Raw genomic sequence first — 19634 nt, forward strand, 5'->3', positions numbered from 1 at the left:
TTACTCGTTCCCCTACCCTCTCCTCTACCCCCCTAGCTTCCTGGTTTCTAGGGGGTTGGTAAAAGTGCCTCTACTGTCTCTTGTTCTAAGATCTCTGTTGGATACAATTTACTTGGGTGTGAGCATCTTTGATTTATTGAACATGTGCTACAACACCGGTTGAGCTTTTCCCTGTTAGCTTTATTATCTTTTTCAAGAACCAGTACCAGTGGATCAAATGGTGGCCTAATCCCACAATCCCTTTGCCACTCAGGGTGATTTCGAAGACTGAAAAACATATCAGCATAAGTCACCTCCTGCCACTTCTGTTCACGTCTAAGGAAAAGCATTAACTGTAATAGAGTCTCATAGTCTAGTGTACCATTTGCTGGCCATTTCACTCCCCCATCAAGTCTATAGAGTGGCCACCACTGTGTAGAAAATTTGACAAGTTCCCTTTTAGCTTTACTACCACCATAGCCCACCAGCTCTTTCCAGTGTGTTAAGATACACCCTAAAGGGCTTCCTCTGGGAATCTCTTTACTCTCATTTGCCCCCTTGTTTAGGATTTTCCTTTTCAAAATATCTTTTGATCTCATCCCAGTTCTTAAGCTTCACCTGGTATTCCTCTGGTGCAAAAATATATTGGTCCCACTCAACTCTAAGAATTTCCACTGGTTTCTTCAAGATTCCTGAAACCCCGTTTTCCAACAACTCAAATATTTTACTGTTAACGGGGACCTCTTGACCAGTTGCCAACAAAATTCGTATAACTTTCTGGGTAGCCTGTTGTTCCTTTGTACAACAGAGAGCACAAATTCCTGTCTTAGGTATTAGCCACCTATACCCTTTTCAGACCCACGAGTCCTGACAGACTGCACACCGAAACACAATCCACGGATTACAGCAGCAATCTTTCTTTGGGCAGGGGAATACCCCTGAACCAGGCTCTTGGTTCCTGTGCCTCCTGGTCCTGGTCATATAGCTGTGCTAGCAAACAAAAGGGATGGAGCAACTTGTTAATTAATTTTCTTTTTTTCTCTAAAAAAAGCTTAGCAGCCCTTCTAAAACAGGATTCAAAACAGCAGCTGTTAGGGAAAAACTTGTTATACAAAAGGAAAAAGGGGGAGAAAACTCTCTTTCATTAGATAAAAAAAACACACAATGTAGTTAAGCACTCCACCCAAGTTGCAGGTTATTAATCATCCATTAAATCAAATCCTCTGTTATGCTTTGCTCCGGGTATATTGCTATTAAAATACGTTTAAAAATTGTAAGCAACTTTTCATACATTGTAGCGAGTGTGCAACTGAGAGCCAAGCATATCTTGTCGCGCTGTAACCAAAGGACAAATGGGAACCTTGCAAAGTATCAGTCGAGTTTCGGCAGAAATTTCACGATTCCACACTGCACTGAGAGCTGTGTGAATCACTACTATAGCCCATTCCAAAGCTTTTCGGATTGCTGACCAAATTTCTCTCACCCTTTGATCAAAAATGTTACAAAACACGGAGTTCAGCTACGTATCTTGGCATCAAAGAAGTCTCTCGGCCACCCCTGCCAGCATCAGCCCTGGGCTCCCTGTTTTCTGCACACAACCACTGCTGCAAAACCAGGTTTCTCTTTTCTCGCGAGGACCTGACTCTAAACACTAATAGTTTATGCTCACAAAGAAACAGCCAGGGGTTTTTCATGACCCCAAACACATTCAACAAGAGTTTTAACAAGGTCTTGCTAAAAATCACACAAACTCCAGCTGGAGCATAGCACAAATCCCTCCACAAGAAGTGTGTGGAGGTGGGGGGGGTACACTCACTTGCCAAACTTAGGGTTTTCCAGGGAGTTGAAAAATGTATCTCGAGGCTACAGAGCCTGGACTCCCCTCTTGTTACTCGGGAAACAAATGACTCCCCAATCGCTAGGACTATATCAGGAATAGTTTGGGCTTTTCACTTCGCTCTCTTACTATAAAATAAACAAATTTAACTCACAAAGCCTTTTTCACCCAACAACATATCAAATAAAATTTTACAGCCAAAAACACATGCCGTCTAGGCTCACGCATGGCCTAATTCCCCTCTAACACGCAATCTAAGCACAATGCGAATACTTTAAATCAGTCCACTCTCCCAAAGTGTCAGTATCCCTCTGCAAAGCAGGCAGGGATTTCACAAACCTTTTACAACTTTAAGCTCACAGAAATCCTAAAAACACTTACAAAGGTTAGTAACACATGCCAAATCACACAAATTATAATGCTCACAACACGAACTCTTGCAAACCACAACAAATACAATACACAAATAGTTTTCTGTTGCAGTGTGCAGCTACGCAAACGGAGCAAAATGGCTTTGTGAATTTGAGATGGGAGTTTCTATTTCCTAAACCTAAAGCTGGAGTTTCTATTCTGTAATTTTACGTGTGTTCATCCTTCCCCCTGGAGTTATTCCCATTGGATTTTACCTATAATGTATTCACACTGGGCATTGTTCTATTGGTCTCACCTTATCTCTTATTTTTCCCTGTAAAACCTTTGTCTGGACCCGAGATCGGGGTCACTTGTATGTGCGGTGATCGGGCAAATACAACCTACTTTGGACTGCACAACAAGTGTCCACTCTCTTCAGTCTCTTTATCCCTGTCTTGCTCGCGCTCTCTAAACAGCTGTGTCCGTATCAGACGAACCACAAAGGAGTTTGTCGCTTCTCTCTCTCTCTGGCGGTCCCCGGAAGTGCCTGGCCAGCGCTCCAGGAGAGAGTGTCCGGGCGAAAACAAGCAAGTCAGAGAGAGAAGAAAAGAACGAAAAGCGACAGTTTTCCACAACCTAAACACAAAAAAATCAGAAACCCACCAAACAAACACGGATCTGATTACAATACACACACACACAGCGCTCGGGGCCACAACCAGAATTGTCTGCGACCCACAGCGCGACCCTTCGCGTCCCAAAAATTCGGACTAGCCACCCAAATTATGGATCACTAAGGTGCACCTTTAAATTACAAGCTGAAACCAGAGTCCCCCCTGCTCCAATCCAAATTCACAACACCACAGCCGCTGTCTCCACTATGAGACACGGACCACCAAACCCCTGGGTCCCCACTATGGGACACGGGTTACCAGACCACTGATACGCGACGTCTCTTGTGTCCTATAAACTGCTCATATAATAAGGTACCTTTCCCCAAATATAAACATACTTTTTGTCCGTAGTTCCAGCAGGTTCTGGTCTTTCCCCGGGTAGTCAGTGGGATCGCAGGATCCCCCTTCCCAGAAATTTCTGTGTGGGTGCCCAGAGGGGTCCCAGACCCCCACTGGCCCCATGGCCAGAGAGAGCAGTTGTCCTGCTGTGGTTGCCAAAATCATTTATTAAAGAAATATGGATATTGATCTAGTACCGATATCCAACTGTGACGGACAAAAACTCTCTAACAATTTAAAGTTAGAAAGTGTATGTTTATTGCGATGCCAGGCAGTGTGCGGGATAGCTCCTAAATACACACCGCGCCTTTCAGGTGATTACAGAGTCCTTTTATCCATACAAGTATTGAATACCCAAAATACAAATTAATATTCATAATTTTGGTACATCCCATTCCTCGCTTCGTATGCTAATAATTTCAAAAGCTGTTAAGCATACGTAGTTTGTTCTTTGAAATGGGTCAGTGGTCCCTTTCATGGGGAGGGGTCCCAAAATGAGGAAGTAAATGAAGTCTTCCTCATTCTGACCTTTCTAGCTTTTCAATGCAAATGTGACAAATGAACTCTTGGTAGAACTCCCATTCCCTGTCTTCAATTGGTTTCAGAACAGAGAAGGCCCACAATTGTCTTATGTTCCTAAAAGCTATTTGTCAGTTTCTATATTCTTCATTATAAACCTAGCTAACTAAACATTGTGTTGACAAGCAATCAATTCTTAGTTAACTACTAACTCTTAACTTCATCAAGGCCTACTCATTTATTTTAATTAACTCTAGTAAGGCTTATCTCTAACTAAAATCTTAGCTCCTCTAAAATCTCTTAATTCCTTAAAGTTTATGTTTCAGAGCAGTTCAACAGCATGGATGCCACCACAACAAAAGCTCTGCAAAGCCCTGTTTACAATTAATTTTCTGAATTGTTCATTTGAAAATATGAGTCCTCCGGTGGTACATGACTTTCACAGTAATAATCAGTTTAAGTGGTTGCAGCGTCCACCAGTCCTATTTAAGGACCCAAAAACTTGGGAAACCAAGGGTCCTTATGAGCTCATTACCTGGGGATGTGGCTATGCTTGCATATCCACTCCCACAGGCCCGTGTTGGATACCCCAAAAGTGGGTAAAACCTTTCGTTCCCAAAAATCCAGCACCAGCAGAAGGGGATGAAAAACAAGCAGCTGTCGTCTCAAAAAGAAGACGCTTGCAGAAAAAGGAGAGAAAATCTGGTTACATTCCAGCAAACCCCTGACTTTTAACATGCTTTAAAATGTTTGTTTTTCCTTTTAGAAAAGAAAACCTACCTCCTGTGGTAGTGCGCAGCTACGCAGAAGGAGCAAAAGGCTTTGTGAATTTGAAGTTGGAGTTTCGTTTCTGTGAATCTGAAGCTAGAGTTTCGTTTCTGTTTTTTTACATATATTCATCCTTCCCCCTAGAGCTATTCCCATTGGATTTAACCTGTAATGTATTCATACTGGATATTGTTTCTATTGGTCTAACCTTATCTCCTATGTATTCCCTATAAAAGTTGTAACCCAACCCCAGCGTGCCGTCACTTGTCTGTGCGGCGTTCGAGCAAATACAACCTTCTTAGGACTGCACAACAAGGGTCCTCTCTGGTCTCTTTGTCTCGGTCATTGGTAGCGCTCTCAAAATAGCTCCTTCTGTATCAAACGAACCCCAAAGTTGGTTGTTGCTCCCTCCGACTGCTCCCGGAAGTGGCTGGCCAGCGCCCTGGGAAAAAGGAGCTGGGAGGAAACAAAAAAGCCGAAAAAGCAACAACCTCCCACTCAACCTCGCGATGAGCCCTGTCCAAGTTGTCATCCTCTTCACGTTGAGCAGTCTGACAGCCGTGTGAATCGTCCCTCAACCACGCCAAAACATCTGGGTGACCCTGGCACAGATGTTCCAACAGGAAAATATATGCCTGTCCATTGCAGCAGCAAGAGACCCTATGTCTACCTGCCTGGTAGGGATTCCATTGCAAGCTGGAGAGTATCCAGCCGTCTTTGACACACCTATGCCTGAACCAGATCCCAAATCGCACCACATCCAACAACACAAAATCTGTCAACAGCAGGCTGTTATGATTAAGAACCCCATAGAGGAGTGGCTACCAAAATTACCCAGAGCCGCTCAGGAACCCCAAGAATTAGAGCTATTGGGTTCCTCCCCAGCACTATACTGCATTCACTTTATCTTCACCCCATTAACTAACACTAAACCCTTTAACAACCTACTGCAATATCGAGAAGAGTTCACCGCCAAAAGGTGGTGTAATATTCTAAGCCATGTTACAGCAGACAATCCATACCATTCACATCCAAAAAAACTCCCTAAGGGTCTGTTTCTAATTTGTAGAGATTGGGCATGGGCAGGAATCCCATCTCGGCTTTTAGGAGAGCCATGTACCATCGGGCGGTTGTCCCTGTTGGCACTCAACGAAACCTTGATTGGCAAATGGACTCGAAAAACAATTCGGCCCACAAAACACAACAGATAAGTGCTGACAATTTGGACCCAAATTGTGATTCAGAAATTTTTCATTGGGCCAAGTCAAAAAGAGTTGCTGTATCCCTGTTCCTTCCATGAGTCGCAGCAGCCAAAGCTTTAGGTGAATTGGGCCACCTAGAGTGCTGGGTGGTCAAACAAGCAAATTTGACATCCACTGCCATCAGCTTCCTCCTAGAGGACGAGGGGATTACCAGGCAGGCCACACTCCAAAATCGTGCAGCCATAGACTTCCTCCTGCTGCTGCATGGACACGAGTGCCAGGAATTTGAAGTACTTCGTTGCTTGAATTTGACCTCGAAAGCACCCAACGTCCATGCAGCTCTCTGAGAAGTGAAAAGTTTGATTGGACAAACAAAGCAAAAATCCGAAGACTGGTTCAGCGGACTGTTCAAAGACTGGGGACTCTCAGGGTGGTGGACTTCAATAGTTAAAACAATCTTGTTGTTTTTTGTTGTCATTTTTCTAATTGCATTAACGTTCGGAGCTCTACATTGCTTTATTTTAAAAGCCATCAGCAGTTTAATCCCCACTACCTCAGAAGTCAACCGCACAGAGTTTGTGGACCAAAGGCAACCTAACAGGCCCGCAAATCATAAGTGGTGGACAAATTCATATTCTGGATCAGAATAGGCCCGACGCTTTTCTTTTAATTTTTTTTTTAAAGAAAAGGGGGAGGTGTTGTATTGCACGAAGTAATTTATTTAGTTATTATTTTGCACTGGGTGGTTTCATATTTTGCACTGAATAGTTTATGTTGTATCACATGGCTTGTTCCTTATTCCCCCCAAAGTCCTGTGGTGGTGGTCTTCCCCTGAGTTCATCCCTCCCATCAGTTGTATCCCATTGGCTGTGGTCCTCCGCCCCCTGCCCCTTGGGTTTAAAATCTCCCACCTCTTTCTTTTCCTGGACACCATCGCTCCCTTTCACAATAAACTGGGGCATGGTCCCAAGAAAGAAGAGCGTTTCTTGTCTTTTGCTGTTGTCCTTGTTGGTGAAGGCGGGATCCAGAGCTAGCCAACAGACCCCATGAGGCATTCAATACGACACTCTTTAATTTCCTCTCTGAGTTTCTTATGATTCTCCTCTATCTTGTCTTCTAATTTCTGTAGGCGGGTTTCTACTGCTGCGATTCTGGCATGTGTCGGGCCATGCACAGCATCTGCGTATGCCCGGAGCTTTTTCGCTATATTAAGCATGGTTTCCTCCCTGCTATCCCAGTTTATTATTGCTAAAGCAGAAGCATATTCTTGTGGTCTAAGTCATATAAGTTTTTGCCACATCACAGATGTACATGGTACTAAGTCTGGATTTCTAATTGTTATGTCATCTGAGAAGACAATCTCTGCCACTGCCATTTCTCTCAGGCGTTGGATCCCTTGTTCTATGGTCTTCCAATGGGTTTGCTGCATATAGAGGTCGTCTGCACACAGATATCTTTGTGCTACACTTTCCAGGACCTGTGCCCAGAGGTTGTGAGGGTTAGCCCCCCATATCATTCTTTGGTTGATGACGGGATCATGTGATAGGGATCCCAAATGCCTTGCTTTATTGCCGTTTAGAATTGTGGCCTCACTTGTACCATCTTACAAATGGACTAACTAACTAATTATAGATTCATCAGGTCGTCGAGTGTAATCCTTTAGGCCATGAAGGTCCTTCAGTGAAAAGAATTTAATATTGGTTTCTGATCTTGTGCTGGTTGCCTTGACTCCTGATTTTATGTCAGGAGGTGTTGAGGGTCTTTCTCCATCATCATCATCATAATCTACTGGTTGATCAGTCTTGCTGTGTACTTTCCGCTTCTTGTGTTAGTAGCAATGGCTATTGGTTGAGGCTTACTGTCTGGTTTAGCTGTTGGCTTAGATTCACTGTCTGGTTTAGTTACTGGCTTCATAACTGGGGTGTTGGTTACAGCCTGAGTGACTGGGATAGCTGTTGATTTATCTCCCTGCCCTCCTTCCTCTGTCTGCTACCCTACAATATCTAGCAGTGTGCGATAAGCATATGCCAGGGCCCAGCTTACTGCAATGATATTTTTCTTTTTAGGGTCATCATGGCACTTCTCTTTCAGGTATTTCCCCACCTCAGCTGGGTTCTGAATTTGTTCACACGGAAAGCCCCAGACTATAGGGTCAGAAAATTCCTTCAGGATTTGGCCCATATCCTCCCATTTCCCACACCACTCAGGATTTTCCACTCCTGGGTCTACTCCCAGGTCAGGGGTCTCATCAGCCCCTCTAGAAATCTCAGCCCTCATTCTACAGAAGCTTCAGACTGTATAGAGGAAACTTACCAGAATAAATCCCAGTAAGATGGTCTTTTTAACATTCAGGGGAAGCTGAACATTCTCCAATAGTGATGTAACAGATTCAGAGGAGAAGAAGGAAAGCAAAGGCTGAAAAGCCTCATTGCCTGCTCCTTCTCTAACAAACTGGATACATAACAATAACCATGAACCATACATACCTGGAACAGACTTTAGCACCTTTATAAACTTCCTACAAGTTATTACCACCAAGCCCAGCCCAATAGCTATTCTAGTCCATGCCCCTCTATTGCAAAAACTACATATTAGGGATAATACCGGAGCTATTTCTGGATAAGAAAATAAACCTAGGGACCATAGAGGTATTAAGACCTCAAAAAAATCTAGGGACCAGAAACACATGTAGGGCAAACACACGGTGTGAACTTGTCCCAGACTGAGAAGCAAGATTTATTCTATTACCATCTGTGTAGCAGTTGTCTTCTGTTAAATGAGCAGTTTTCCTTATCTCTTCCACAACCAATCCTCTCTCGGGGGAGACATCTGCTGATAATGGGCTATTGAATATCACTGCATGACTGATAAGAACTATAACATCCCATTGTGAGATGCTTTGCCCAGAGGGAGGAGCCAAGCATTTCTACCTGGATATAATCTTGAGTTTCTGGAACGCCAGCACGGCTTTTCCTGCACTTGATTTCCCAGAGGAACAGCTGCCTCTTCCACTGCAGGAAGACTACACCCTTTTTCTACAGGATCGCTACTCCAACAGAACCACACGTGCCACTCCAGGAGGACTGCAGACATAATTCCCAATTGGACTGAGGCCAACACCCTGTCCAACAGGGTGTCAGGTTGTATTCTGACTCTGTCAGTGTTGTTTTGGTTCACTGCATTGTTTATTTCATTTTTTTATTTTCTTCCCTAAAGAACTGTTATTACTGCTCCCATATTTTTGCCTGAGAGCCCCCCTTAATTTCAAATTTGTAACAATTCGGAAGGAAGGGGTTTACATTTTTTTTCCATTTCAGGGGAGGTTCCTGCCTTCCTTAGCAGACACCTGTCTTCCCAAACCAAGAGAGAACTGCACTGTGCAGCACCACTGAGGATATAAAGAGATTTCAATCAGTCATGAAAACAAGTCAATCTTTGATCACTTCTGAAAGACGAATAAGCCATTGTGCTTGTCAAAAGCAGGTGGCAACCATCAAGATCACATTTCATTGTAAAGCCTTTGTCTTCAAATAGGCTTCAGTTTTGCAATCTATATAATCCACAATGTCCATAATACTGAATTATTTGGAAGAGGCAAAAAAGCCCCAACACCCACACAAATCCTTTTACAGAATGGAGCATCCTTCTCATTCCTTATTGTCTGTAGCAGAAAATTATTCTAAGACAAAGTAATGAAGCAAGCATGTCATGTTAATTCAATACTTGGAAGGCATAGAAGTTACAGAAGCTACAGAATGTTAGTACTACTAGGTCAGGACAACTCAGTTGTTAGCAAGGCTTGGTAAAGACTCATATATTTACATGACAAGTTGTACAAAGATTCAGGTATTTTCCTCTTAAATCTTCTAGTGACACAAGTCTCACTGTCAGAATTCATGGGTACATTGGCATCTCTGACAGTTGCTTGCTGCATGCTAATTCTGTTTTCAGATGAAGTTACTAAAAAAAAGAAAGTGAAGGTGTTCAGATCATGTAGTCAAATATGACATCATATAACATACCTGAGATGATAAAGATCTTGGTAAAGCAGATCACTCCTCTTCAATTTTCAACCATTCTGTATGGCATGATTCACTAAGGGCTGGAAAACTTACACACATCTTACAGAGCAAAGACTCCAAAAATGCAGAAATGACGTCTGTTAGTCTGCTGAGTGGAGTGAGTTGCACAGTTCAGAATACACAAAATGCTTTATAAAATCCAAAGAACAGCAAGAACTGTCCTTGTATATATCTGCAGCACATCTCAACTTTCATGGTCACCCAAATAATCACACTGAGTGGAAACATGCTCCCACACACTCTTCCATTCCACCAGGGCAATATGTCAAGGCTTATGGTTCATTGTATAGACCACACATCTTCAGTTGCAGGCAGCATTTGGTCCCTCTGGCACACCAAGTCTTCCTGCATGAGCAAAGGAGCTGTTGTAATTGTGAACACTGCTGTTCCTCAGCAGATTTTTGAGGAACAAAACATTTCTTTCTTGGTCATATTGCTTCTCACCATAGGGCACCAAATTTGCAAGCTGGGCTTTTAAGATCTATGAACTTTCCATACATAATTTAACTCCAGCAACAGACACCATAAAGGAGGCAGAATCAACTTTCAAAAAACTAATTTTAATCAAAACAAACAAAAAATTGTTATCAGTAACAAGTTTATAAAACAGTGATTTAGTTACATAAATAAATTGATATCATTGTATCAAATCTTAATTTCAACTTCATGAACATGTTTACATGGGGAATGAAGTACAACCTTTTTACCTATTATAATAAATAAAATGGAAAGCATGAAATAGTTTTTCTAAACAAAAATACCTACAAACATACCTCTAGCATGTTTTCTAATGAAGGGAACAAGAGACACTGGACAACTTTTGCACCAAAACAAAATCTGTTTTAAAAAGCACAAGGATACAGAACCATCAGCTAAAGCAAAGAAACAATACTGTAATCAAAGTTGGTATTTAATAATATAATGAACAGTTTGGTACTTAGATCTCCAGTTTGGTTAATTTAAAGCATTAAGACAAGGCAAGATAGAAGGCTGCTTTTGTTTGAGTAATTCTAGAGAAAAAATAGATTAGAAAAATGAACGGAAAAGTAGAACAGTCATACCTACATAACTTTCTGTCCTGCACAGTCAAAATACCTATGCAGAATATATATTTTATATATATATATATATATATATATATATATATTTGTGCACAAAGGTTAGCTTATTATTAGCTCACTGCAAAGGCGTAATGTATCATGTCAATCATTTTGCATTTTGTGTCAAAAATGATATTTCTTTAAGTTTCCTAGGCTAGGAGGCACAGACCCCAATTCTGGCATACTGTATTCTTAATGCTAAGGCTTGCTGCTCTGGCTGTATATTTTTTGTTGTCCCTCTTTACTGTAGTGCCTGTTACAAGTATGTGTTTATGTGTGCATACATATATATATGCATACATATATATATACACATACATATACATATATAAAACTTCCCCAGTAGGTATCATTCCAACCATGCAATCCAAAAGATGGCTCTGAATAGATGCCTAGCATATAGTTCACCACCTGAGCCAACCCTGAAGCAAGGCGCACTTTAGTCCTTCAGATAGTTTTTCTTTAAAACCAAGCTACTGCAGCTTCAAGTATTTTGCATTACATAGATTTGATTTTTTTTATAAATTAATGTTAGATTTTTTCAATATTCAGACATATACTATAATATATATACAGTACAATAAATGCTCTCAAACTTTAAAAAAATTTATTTTGATAAATCCCTGAGAATGTATGTTGACAGTCGCTAAGTTTCCACATGCATAAGCATTGTGTACCATGCTTCTGGATGAAGAGCACTGCAAAGCCACATGATCAGCCTTTTAATTACTAGTATTTCATTTGTTGGTTTGTTTAAATATACTGAAATATAACAATGAGTTACAAAGTAGTAAAGCTGAATCTATTTGAGGTACTTATCACAGGATGGAGGTGCTTTGTTTGCTTTTTTAAAGCCATTGCAATATATGTTTTGTTTTTGAGGCTGTGAATATATACAGAAAGAACAGGAGAGTGATGTGGGCTTTTGCCACTTGACAACATATACTCAGTGTAAACCAAACCTTTTTTTAACCTTTCTCTCACACAAAACAGAAAAAAGGAAAAAAATTTAAACACACGAACTTTCACAACATGACAGTTTAGTTTTCAAACTCAGTATAACTATACACATATAATACCAGTGTGGCTTTGTTTCTTTAAGTTCAAAAAGATACAAAGGCGGGCTCAAGTAACACCAAACCACCTCCTTCCTTCACTCATTTTCATCAACCAAACCGCTCACGAACCAACATCATCAGTTTCTTTTTGCCTTTGTAAATTTGTTTTAGGTTATCAATAAACTGTGTAAACTGTATGTGTCCATCATGAGCCATTAAGAAGGTCTCTCGGGCCTTGCTGAGGAACTCTATAAACTCACTATAGTGTCGTGGGCTGATGTGAGTGAGACGTGAATGAGTTGTATTAATGTAAGCTCCAATCGTGGCATCCAAGAGTTGTCTTAAAGGGGCTTTGTCCAGTGACATAAGCTTACCAGAATTCCTCCTTCCATGGAGTCCCACCATGCCAGGAGTGGTCAAAGTACACCTGCGCAAAATATCTGACAGTACTGTTGCACACTTGACACTTTTGATCACCAGAGGTATTATAGCTGCTAGCTCATTTTTCCCAAGAGAATGGCTGAGCACACATGCCCAGAGAACATCGTTAATGGCAGGGTGTGTGTCCTGATTGTAGCTCAAATTGAGATGCGTTATGGCCAAAGTGGCCAGCTTATAGGCCCGCATAGGGTAACCACGGTGCTCCATGTATCGTGCTATAGTAAAAAGCTGTGAGTAGCTCATGCTGGTTGTAGCAGCATCTAGAACGATTTGGTAAGCAGTCTCAAAAGCTATGTGATCCTTTTCACACAGAGTCAGTGCAGAGAGGGCACAGTTTTGAGGATCCTTCATGGCACACTGTAGAGCAAGTGTTCTAGCACTGCTGGCCAACTTCTCCTGCTGATGACAGTCCAGATGCAGATGGACAATGGTGCTGTTGGACATCACTGTTGTAGCAACAATACTAGTGGCTTCTGTTGGAGTAAAAAGTGTAAACCAGTTTTGCATTATACTATCCAGTGCATAAACACCTGGGGAGAGAAAGAAAGGATTAAGTACAATTGACAAAACCTAGCAGATATAGATGTTCAGCAAAAGATTATATTCAAAGTTCTAAGAGGTTGCCAGTACACTGAAGGAGACCAGCTTTAGCAAGAAAAGCTAAACCAGATAACATGTCTGTGAAAGGACATTAAAACAAAGGCTAACTGTGTACAGTCTGTAGCAATCACTGAAATGCAGGTAACAAAAAAGCCTGCAAGATAAGCTTTTCTATCCCAGTGAGAAAATTGAGCTGTTTTACTTGTTATCTAAGACAATTTGTATAACAAGTTCTGGGTCATTTGGTCTTATCATATCACTCAAAAGCAGCCCTCACACCAAACACTTAAAAGGCATTTTTAACTTCTTTTCTTAATGTGCATCTCATGGCACAGTGCATGCACAAAAGAATATGAAAGCATGCCAAATGTCTAATTTAATAGAACACCATGGCATTTAATACTAAGCACAATTTTAAAAGAAATAAAATTAAAAATCCTAACCTCTACCCTCTCCCAATAAACTTTTCAGATACATCTTGTATCAAATTGATATGCACTTGAACATAAAGATTTTTATTAGGGAAATACTCTGAGCAATATTGTAGAAAGGCTTGGGTTGTGTTAGTGTTTGGTTTGCTTTCCAGTGCAGACGAGAGGCCTGCACAATGTCATAGCCATGTAACAAAGAAGCATTACACTCTAAGCTTGGATTTACAAAGGGGCTTAAAAAATGAAACCAAGAAAACAAACAATGAGAACCCCTTCATGAGATCTTGCCTGCCACATAGTGGGACGCAACCTCAGCATTTCATTCACCTGTTTTTTGGTTCATCTTCCCCACTGCTGACAAGACAGTGCTCTCACCAGTCTTTTGGAGCCTCACCCTTCAGAGCAAGCAAAGTTGTAGCATAGTGTAACATCCCATAACCACTACCCCTTTCTTTGCTGCAGCCTCAAACCTAAACCCAACATTGAGGGAAGAAGAGGAAATCTGGGTTATGGATGTCCCCACCTTGAAGGGGAAAGAAGTTACACTGCATTAATCAAGTATTGTCTCACTTGGCCTGTGCCTATTCTATTACATGCTCAAAAAAACTCACTCATCACTGACATAATTATTGTCTTCTAAAAAAGGGATTTTAAAGAGGAACAGAAGATGTGAGATATTTTCAGACCCTGAGTGTTGACAAACAAGATCAAGCCTAAGATTAGCTGACAAAAATGCAGGAGCCCTTGAGAAGCATCTCAGAACATACCTATTTCTGTTGCACATGTTACCAACCACCTCACCATTTCCCGTCGTCGCCAATTCAATGTTGACAGTGTCATTCGCATCACCTATTAAAACAACACAAAGTACAAATTCATCCTATTGTAAAAACAAGACAATATACCAACAACAGGGATTTAAGTTACTCAAATACACTGAGGTTCAAAATGGCAGCCTCTTGCCTTCCTCGCTCTGTTACCTCATTTTAGCTGATATGTCAAAAGACTTGATAAATACTACTCAGCTATCTTAGAAGAGCATACAGAGAGTAATTCCAACTGCAGGTCCTTCTAGGCTAGATGAGAAACTCTGTTTTATTTGGGGGGAAGAAAAAAAACAAACAAAACCCCCACCATCCCACAAAAAAGCCCTCCTGTCCCCAACCAACAACAAAGCCCAATTATTCAATTATTCCAATTAAATTATCCTGTGTGTCCTCCCTCTATGTATATAAATCTTTAAAGTGGGAACATGTCAACTCCTGTTGGGCAATCTAACCAATCAGATTTTTCCCCCATCTGCATTTTTTGGTCATTGGCTTCAACAATACATACAGGAATCAGAGTGTACTGTGATTTGACTGTCTGCTTATGCTGCAAAGATGCATATATACACACTTCCAGATATATCCCAATATTCTGGAACACAAATTATATTCTCCTCTATACTTCCAGTTGAAGGCAGCAACACTGGAAGAAACAGACAGGTCCAGTCTATTAATATGCCCTCTGCATCAAGAGGTGTATTGTGAAGTGTGGGAACAGTGCCAGACACCTGGCATCCTAACCAAGATTAGAACAAGAGAATATTAACCCTAAAGGCTCTGCTAATTTGTGTGTTTGCTGAGCATGCTGTGAAAAAATTACTTTGGTGGAAGAACACCATATGAGTGTGTAACTTACTGTGATTGAAAACAATCACATGCATGCAATGCTTGAGACAAGTTTTGTATGTTACAAAATTAGCAGAGACCCTGAGGACCAATCAGAAGGCAGTTGTTTATCTGCAACAAAATTAAAATAAAAGGGAGCTTGCATGGGAAAGAGACAGACAAGAAGAGAAAAACACCTAGAGCAGAGCTCAAAGCTATAACACGGCATCAGTATGTTTTCTCATCACTGCCATCTTGATACTGACATTTTCATTTTTTTATATTTAGATTATTTCTTACATTTAGATTTTTCTTTGCATTTGATGTCATTACCAACAGTGAAGAGCTGTCTCTGAAGAACAGCCATGAGCAGGTTGAAAGCCTGTGGGTAAGGACGAGAGATCAAGGCAACAAAGAGAACCTTCTGGTTTGTGTCTACTAAAGGCCACCTGATCAAGGGGAGCCTATTGACAAAGCCTTCTTGCTCCAGCTACAGGAGACATTGCACTTGCAAGCTCTCATCCTGCTGGGGGACTTCAACCACCCCAACATCTGCTGGGAAAGTAACATGGCAAGCTGCAGGCAATCCAGGAGACTCCTGGAATGCACGGATGACAACTTCTTGAGCCAGGTAATAGATAGCCCTACCAGAGAGGATGTGTTACTACATCTGTTGGTCACCAATGCAAGTGAGTTAATCAGGGACATCAAGACTAGAGGCAGCCTGGGCTGCAGTTATCACACATTGGTGGAGTTTGCAGTCCTGAGGGATATGGGTCAGGTAAGGAGTAAAGTTAAGCCCCTGAACTTTGGGGAAGCAAGTTTCCAACTCTTAAGGGAGATAGTCAGTGGGATCCCTTGGAAGACTGCCCTCAGGGACAAGGGAATGGAACAGAACTGGAAGATCTGTAAGGAAGTCTTCCATAAAGCACAAGAGCTAACAATTCACAGGATCAAGAAATCAGGCAAAGAAGACAGGAGACTGGTATGTCTGAGTAGGGACCTGCTGATCAAAATAAAGGGAAAGAAGCAAATGGACAGGCAGTGGAAACTAGGACAGGTATCCTGGGAAGAGTATAGGGATGAAGTTCAGTTGTGTAGGGATGGGATGAGGAAGGCAAAGGTAAAACTGGAACTGAACCTGACAAGGGATGCAAAGAATAACAGGAAGGGCTTCTACAGGTCTGTGAACCAGAAAAGGAAGGTCAAAGGAGGTACACTCCCCTTGATAAACAGTGCTGGAAAACTGGTAACAACAGATGATGAGGAGGAGGCTGAGGTACTCAAAAACTTTTTTGCCTCAGACTTCAATACCTCTCAAGTGGATGGACAGCATGAAAGGGACTGGGGGAGCAAAGTCCCTCCCACTGTTAGTAAAGATCAAGTTTGTGACCACCTGAAGAACCTGAATGTGCCAAATACATGGGACCTGATGAGATGCATTCCAGAGTCTCGAGAAAATTGGCTGATGTAGTTGCCAAGCCACTCTCCGTGAAATTTGAAAAGTCGTGACAGTCAAGTGAAGTCCCAGGTGACTGGAAAAAGGGAAACACTGCACCCATCTTTAAAAAGGGTAGAAAGGAGGACCCTGGGAACTACCACCCTGTCAGCCTCACCTCTGTGCCTGGGAAGATCCTGGAACAGATCCTCCTGGAAGCTCTGCTAAGGCACGTGGATGACAGGGAGGTGATTCAAGACAGCCAGCACAGCTTCACCAAAGACAAGTCCTGCCTGACCAACCAAGTGGCCTTCTATGATGGAGTGTCTACATCAGTGGACAAGGGAAGCGATGCAGATGTCATTTATCTGGACTTCTGTAAAGCCTTTGACACAGTCCCCCACAAAATCATTCTCTCTAAACTAGAGAGATGGATTTGATGGGTGGACTGTTTGATGGATAAAAAAGTGATTGGACAGTCACATCCAGAGGGTAGTGGTCAAAAGTTCAGAGTCCCAATGGACATTGGTGACAACTGGTGTCCCTCCAGGGATCTGTATTGCAACCAGTGTAAATGAAAATCTTCTATATTGACATAGACAAAGGAATCAAATGCACCCTGAGCAAATTTGCAGATGACACCAAGCTAATGGTGCAGCTGACACACCTGAGGGGCAGGATCCAATGATTTATCTCTCTGGACAAGGAGTACCTGCAAAGAAGTACTCTCATAAAGCCAGCAGAATCATAAAAAAAAGGAATATAAGCTCTTATTGCTAACCCATATTTTATATCACTTGTAGTCATTGCCTGGGCAATCATCAACTGTATGAAGTTTAAAAAAGACAACTTCCAGATTCTGCACCTGAGACGAGGCAACCCTGAATATATGGATAGACTGGGGAACAAGAGGCTCGAGACCAGCACTGTGGAAAGGGACCTGGGGATCCTGGTTGATGGCAAGTTGAAGGAGTCAGCAGTGTGTCCTGTCAGCCAGGAGGTCCAACCGGAATGTCGTGGGTTGATGCTGGCCAGATGCCAGGCACCCACCAAAGCCACTCACTCACTCCCCTCTGCAGCTGGACAGGGGAGAGAAAGTTTAATAAAGGGTTCATGGGTTGAGATAAGGACCAGGAGAGAGCACTCATCAAATACCATCACGGGCAAAACAGGTTCAACGTAGAGATATGCACTGAATTTATTACACTAACAAAATCAGAGCAGGATGAGAAGCAAAATAAAACCTTAAAAACACCTTTCCCACAACTCTCCCTCCTTCCAGCTCCGCCTCCTACCCCAACTGTAGCATTAGCATTAATCAAGTTATAATAAGCAGCCCAGCTCAGCTCTATGAACCAGCCTCTGGGCTGACTGACAGAATCTGACAGAGCCAATGGGAGCTCTCCTAAAATACAAGCATTTGACTGGTTAAGAGTCTGTGGGGCGTAGAGTTTAGACCAATGTCTGTGAAGTACCGGGAGTTTTGAATTGTCTATAAAGGGGTGTCGGAGACAATAAACGAGGCTGTTTGTCTGAGGAAATGCGCGTGAGTCTGTCTTATGTCTCAAGCATAGGAATGCCATGTCACAGGTGGTGCCACCATGTGAGGATTGAACAGTCCAAGGACCCGTGGAATTGCAGAGAGAGACGGAGCGAAAAGCTGAAAAACAAAGGCTGGAAAGAGTCCGAAAATAGGCAGCAAAGGCCGCAGGAGCTAACTTTGCGACAAAGGTTGCGGAAAATCACAGCCGAACAGCTGTGTGGAAACCAAAAAAAGCAGGAAAAGAAAGAGGCTTGAAAGAGCCCAGAAGCTGTAGCAAAGGCTGCAGGGATTAAGCTTTGCAACAGGTTGCTTGGAAAGGAAACTGGAGAAGTTGAAAATAGAAGAAAAACCCCACTGGAGACCACGGGCACTTGGTTTTTGTGAAAAACGCCAATCACTTGTTTTCAGAATTTTTACAAGTTTAATAATAAAATGGTTGTAAAAATAGTAATACAATTAGAGTAATAAAATTTAGAGTTAGGACAATTACAAGACAATAAAAAACAAAGAATTACAGATGTCTGGATGCTCTCAGGCACTAAGCCATGAAAAGCATGCCTTGTGAACACAGAATTACCCTTGAAAACAATACACTGTTGCATATTCATATATGCTTCATGGTTATGCATTCATTCTATTTAAAACAAGAAACTCTGTCTGGTATATGTCAACTGCTTCTTTTAATCCCCACAGCATCTTCGAGTCTGAGCAGGGCTTGAAGAAATTAGCTTCTTCTGATAAGAAAACCATAAATTCCTCTTCTCTGGAAGATTTAGGTGTTCTGTGACTGTTATCTCAAAGCGAGTATCTCATTCCTTTAAAAAAACCCACATACATAGCTTCTATTTTAACTACTAAAGCTTCATTTTAACTACAAAACTACATTTACCATACTATCAAAATGTTAATACAGCATAACTAATCAATATAACATAATACATATAGTAACTATCTGCGTACAGACATATAATATGCACTTTTCACAGTTTTCAACATCAGAAAACCCCACAGTACAGTATAGAAAATTTCCTTTAAGGAATGGGACATAGACTATGATAAAGAAGTGTTATTTAGATTAATTACATGGGCAAAAACCCACAGGTTTGACACAACAAAAGAAACTGCTTTTGACCTTAATAACTGAGAACGAACTGGTCACTTTATATTAAAGGCAGCCTTAAAGAGGGAGTGTTATGTGTATATGGGATAATTCGTGCAGATAAAAATTGTCGTATATTTTATATATATGTATTGGTAAGAAATACCCTTATAAAAAGATTTTAAGCGCCCAAGTCAGTGTCGAGGATTGCATCACAGTGTCGAAACCACCTGGACAAGAGGAGGGAGAACTTCATTTACAAACGAATTAATGTGGCCAGCCCGGAGATGGGTCGCTCCTCAAGGTGATGCGAGGAATGCCCGGACGATGAATACGCGATAAATATCTAAGATTGAGATAGCCGGAGCCATCGGGGAGATACATCTCAATACCGGATTCCGGGAACACGATCATGGATGTTCACCACTCCCCGGACATGGTTTTGTTCAGCTCGTCACAGAGAAAGAACTCCACATGAATATGTGCAGTCCTGAAAGGAAGAAAAGGGACTCGCCCCGGGC

The 19634-nt window shown here is 41.8% G+C and overlaps 1 protein-coding gene across 1 annotated transcript in view; it reads right to left on the reverse strand.

Annotated features, from left to right (window-relative positions):
• Nucleotides 1-10347: 10347 nt before the first annotated feature.
• Nucleotides 10348-19634, reverse strand: part of LOC128782885 (zinc finger SWIM domain-containing protein 6-like) — a 294559-nt gene continuing 285272 nt past the window's right edge. Inside the window, exons 13-14 of the mRNA XM_053933391.1 lie at nucleotides 14149-14230; nucleotides 10348-12880 (exon numbers count right to left, since the gene is read on the reverse strand). Coding sequence (XP_053789366.1) covers nucleotides 12018-12880; nucleotides 14149-14230 — 945 coding nt within the window. The 3' untranslated portion in view covers nucleotides 10348-12017. The remainder of the gene's footprint in view (nucleotides 12881-14148; nucleotides 14231-19634) is intronic.

The sequence above is a fragment of the Vidua chalybeata genome (assembly GCF_026979565.1).
Source record: "Vidua chalybeata isolate OUT-0048 chromosome W unlocalized genomic scaffold, bVidCha1 merged haplotype SUPER_W_unloc_3, whole genome shotgun sequence".
Lineage (NCBI taxonomy): Eukaryota > Metazoa > Chordata > Aves > Passeriformes > Viduidae > Vidua > Vidua chalybeata.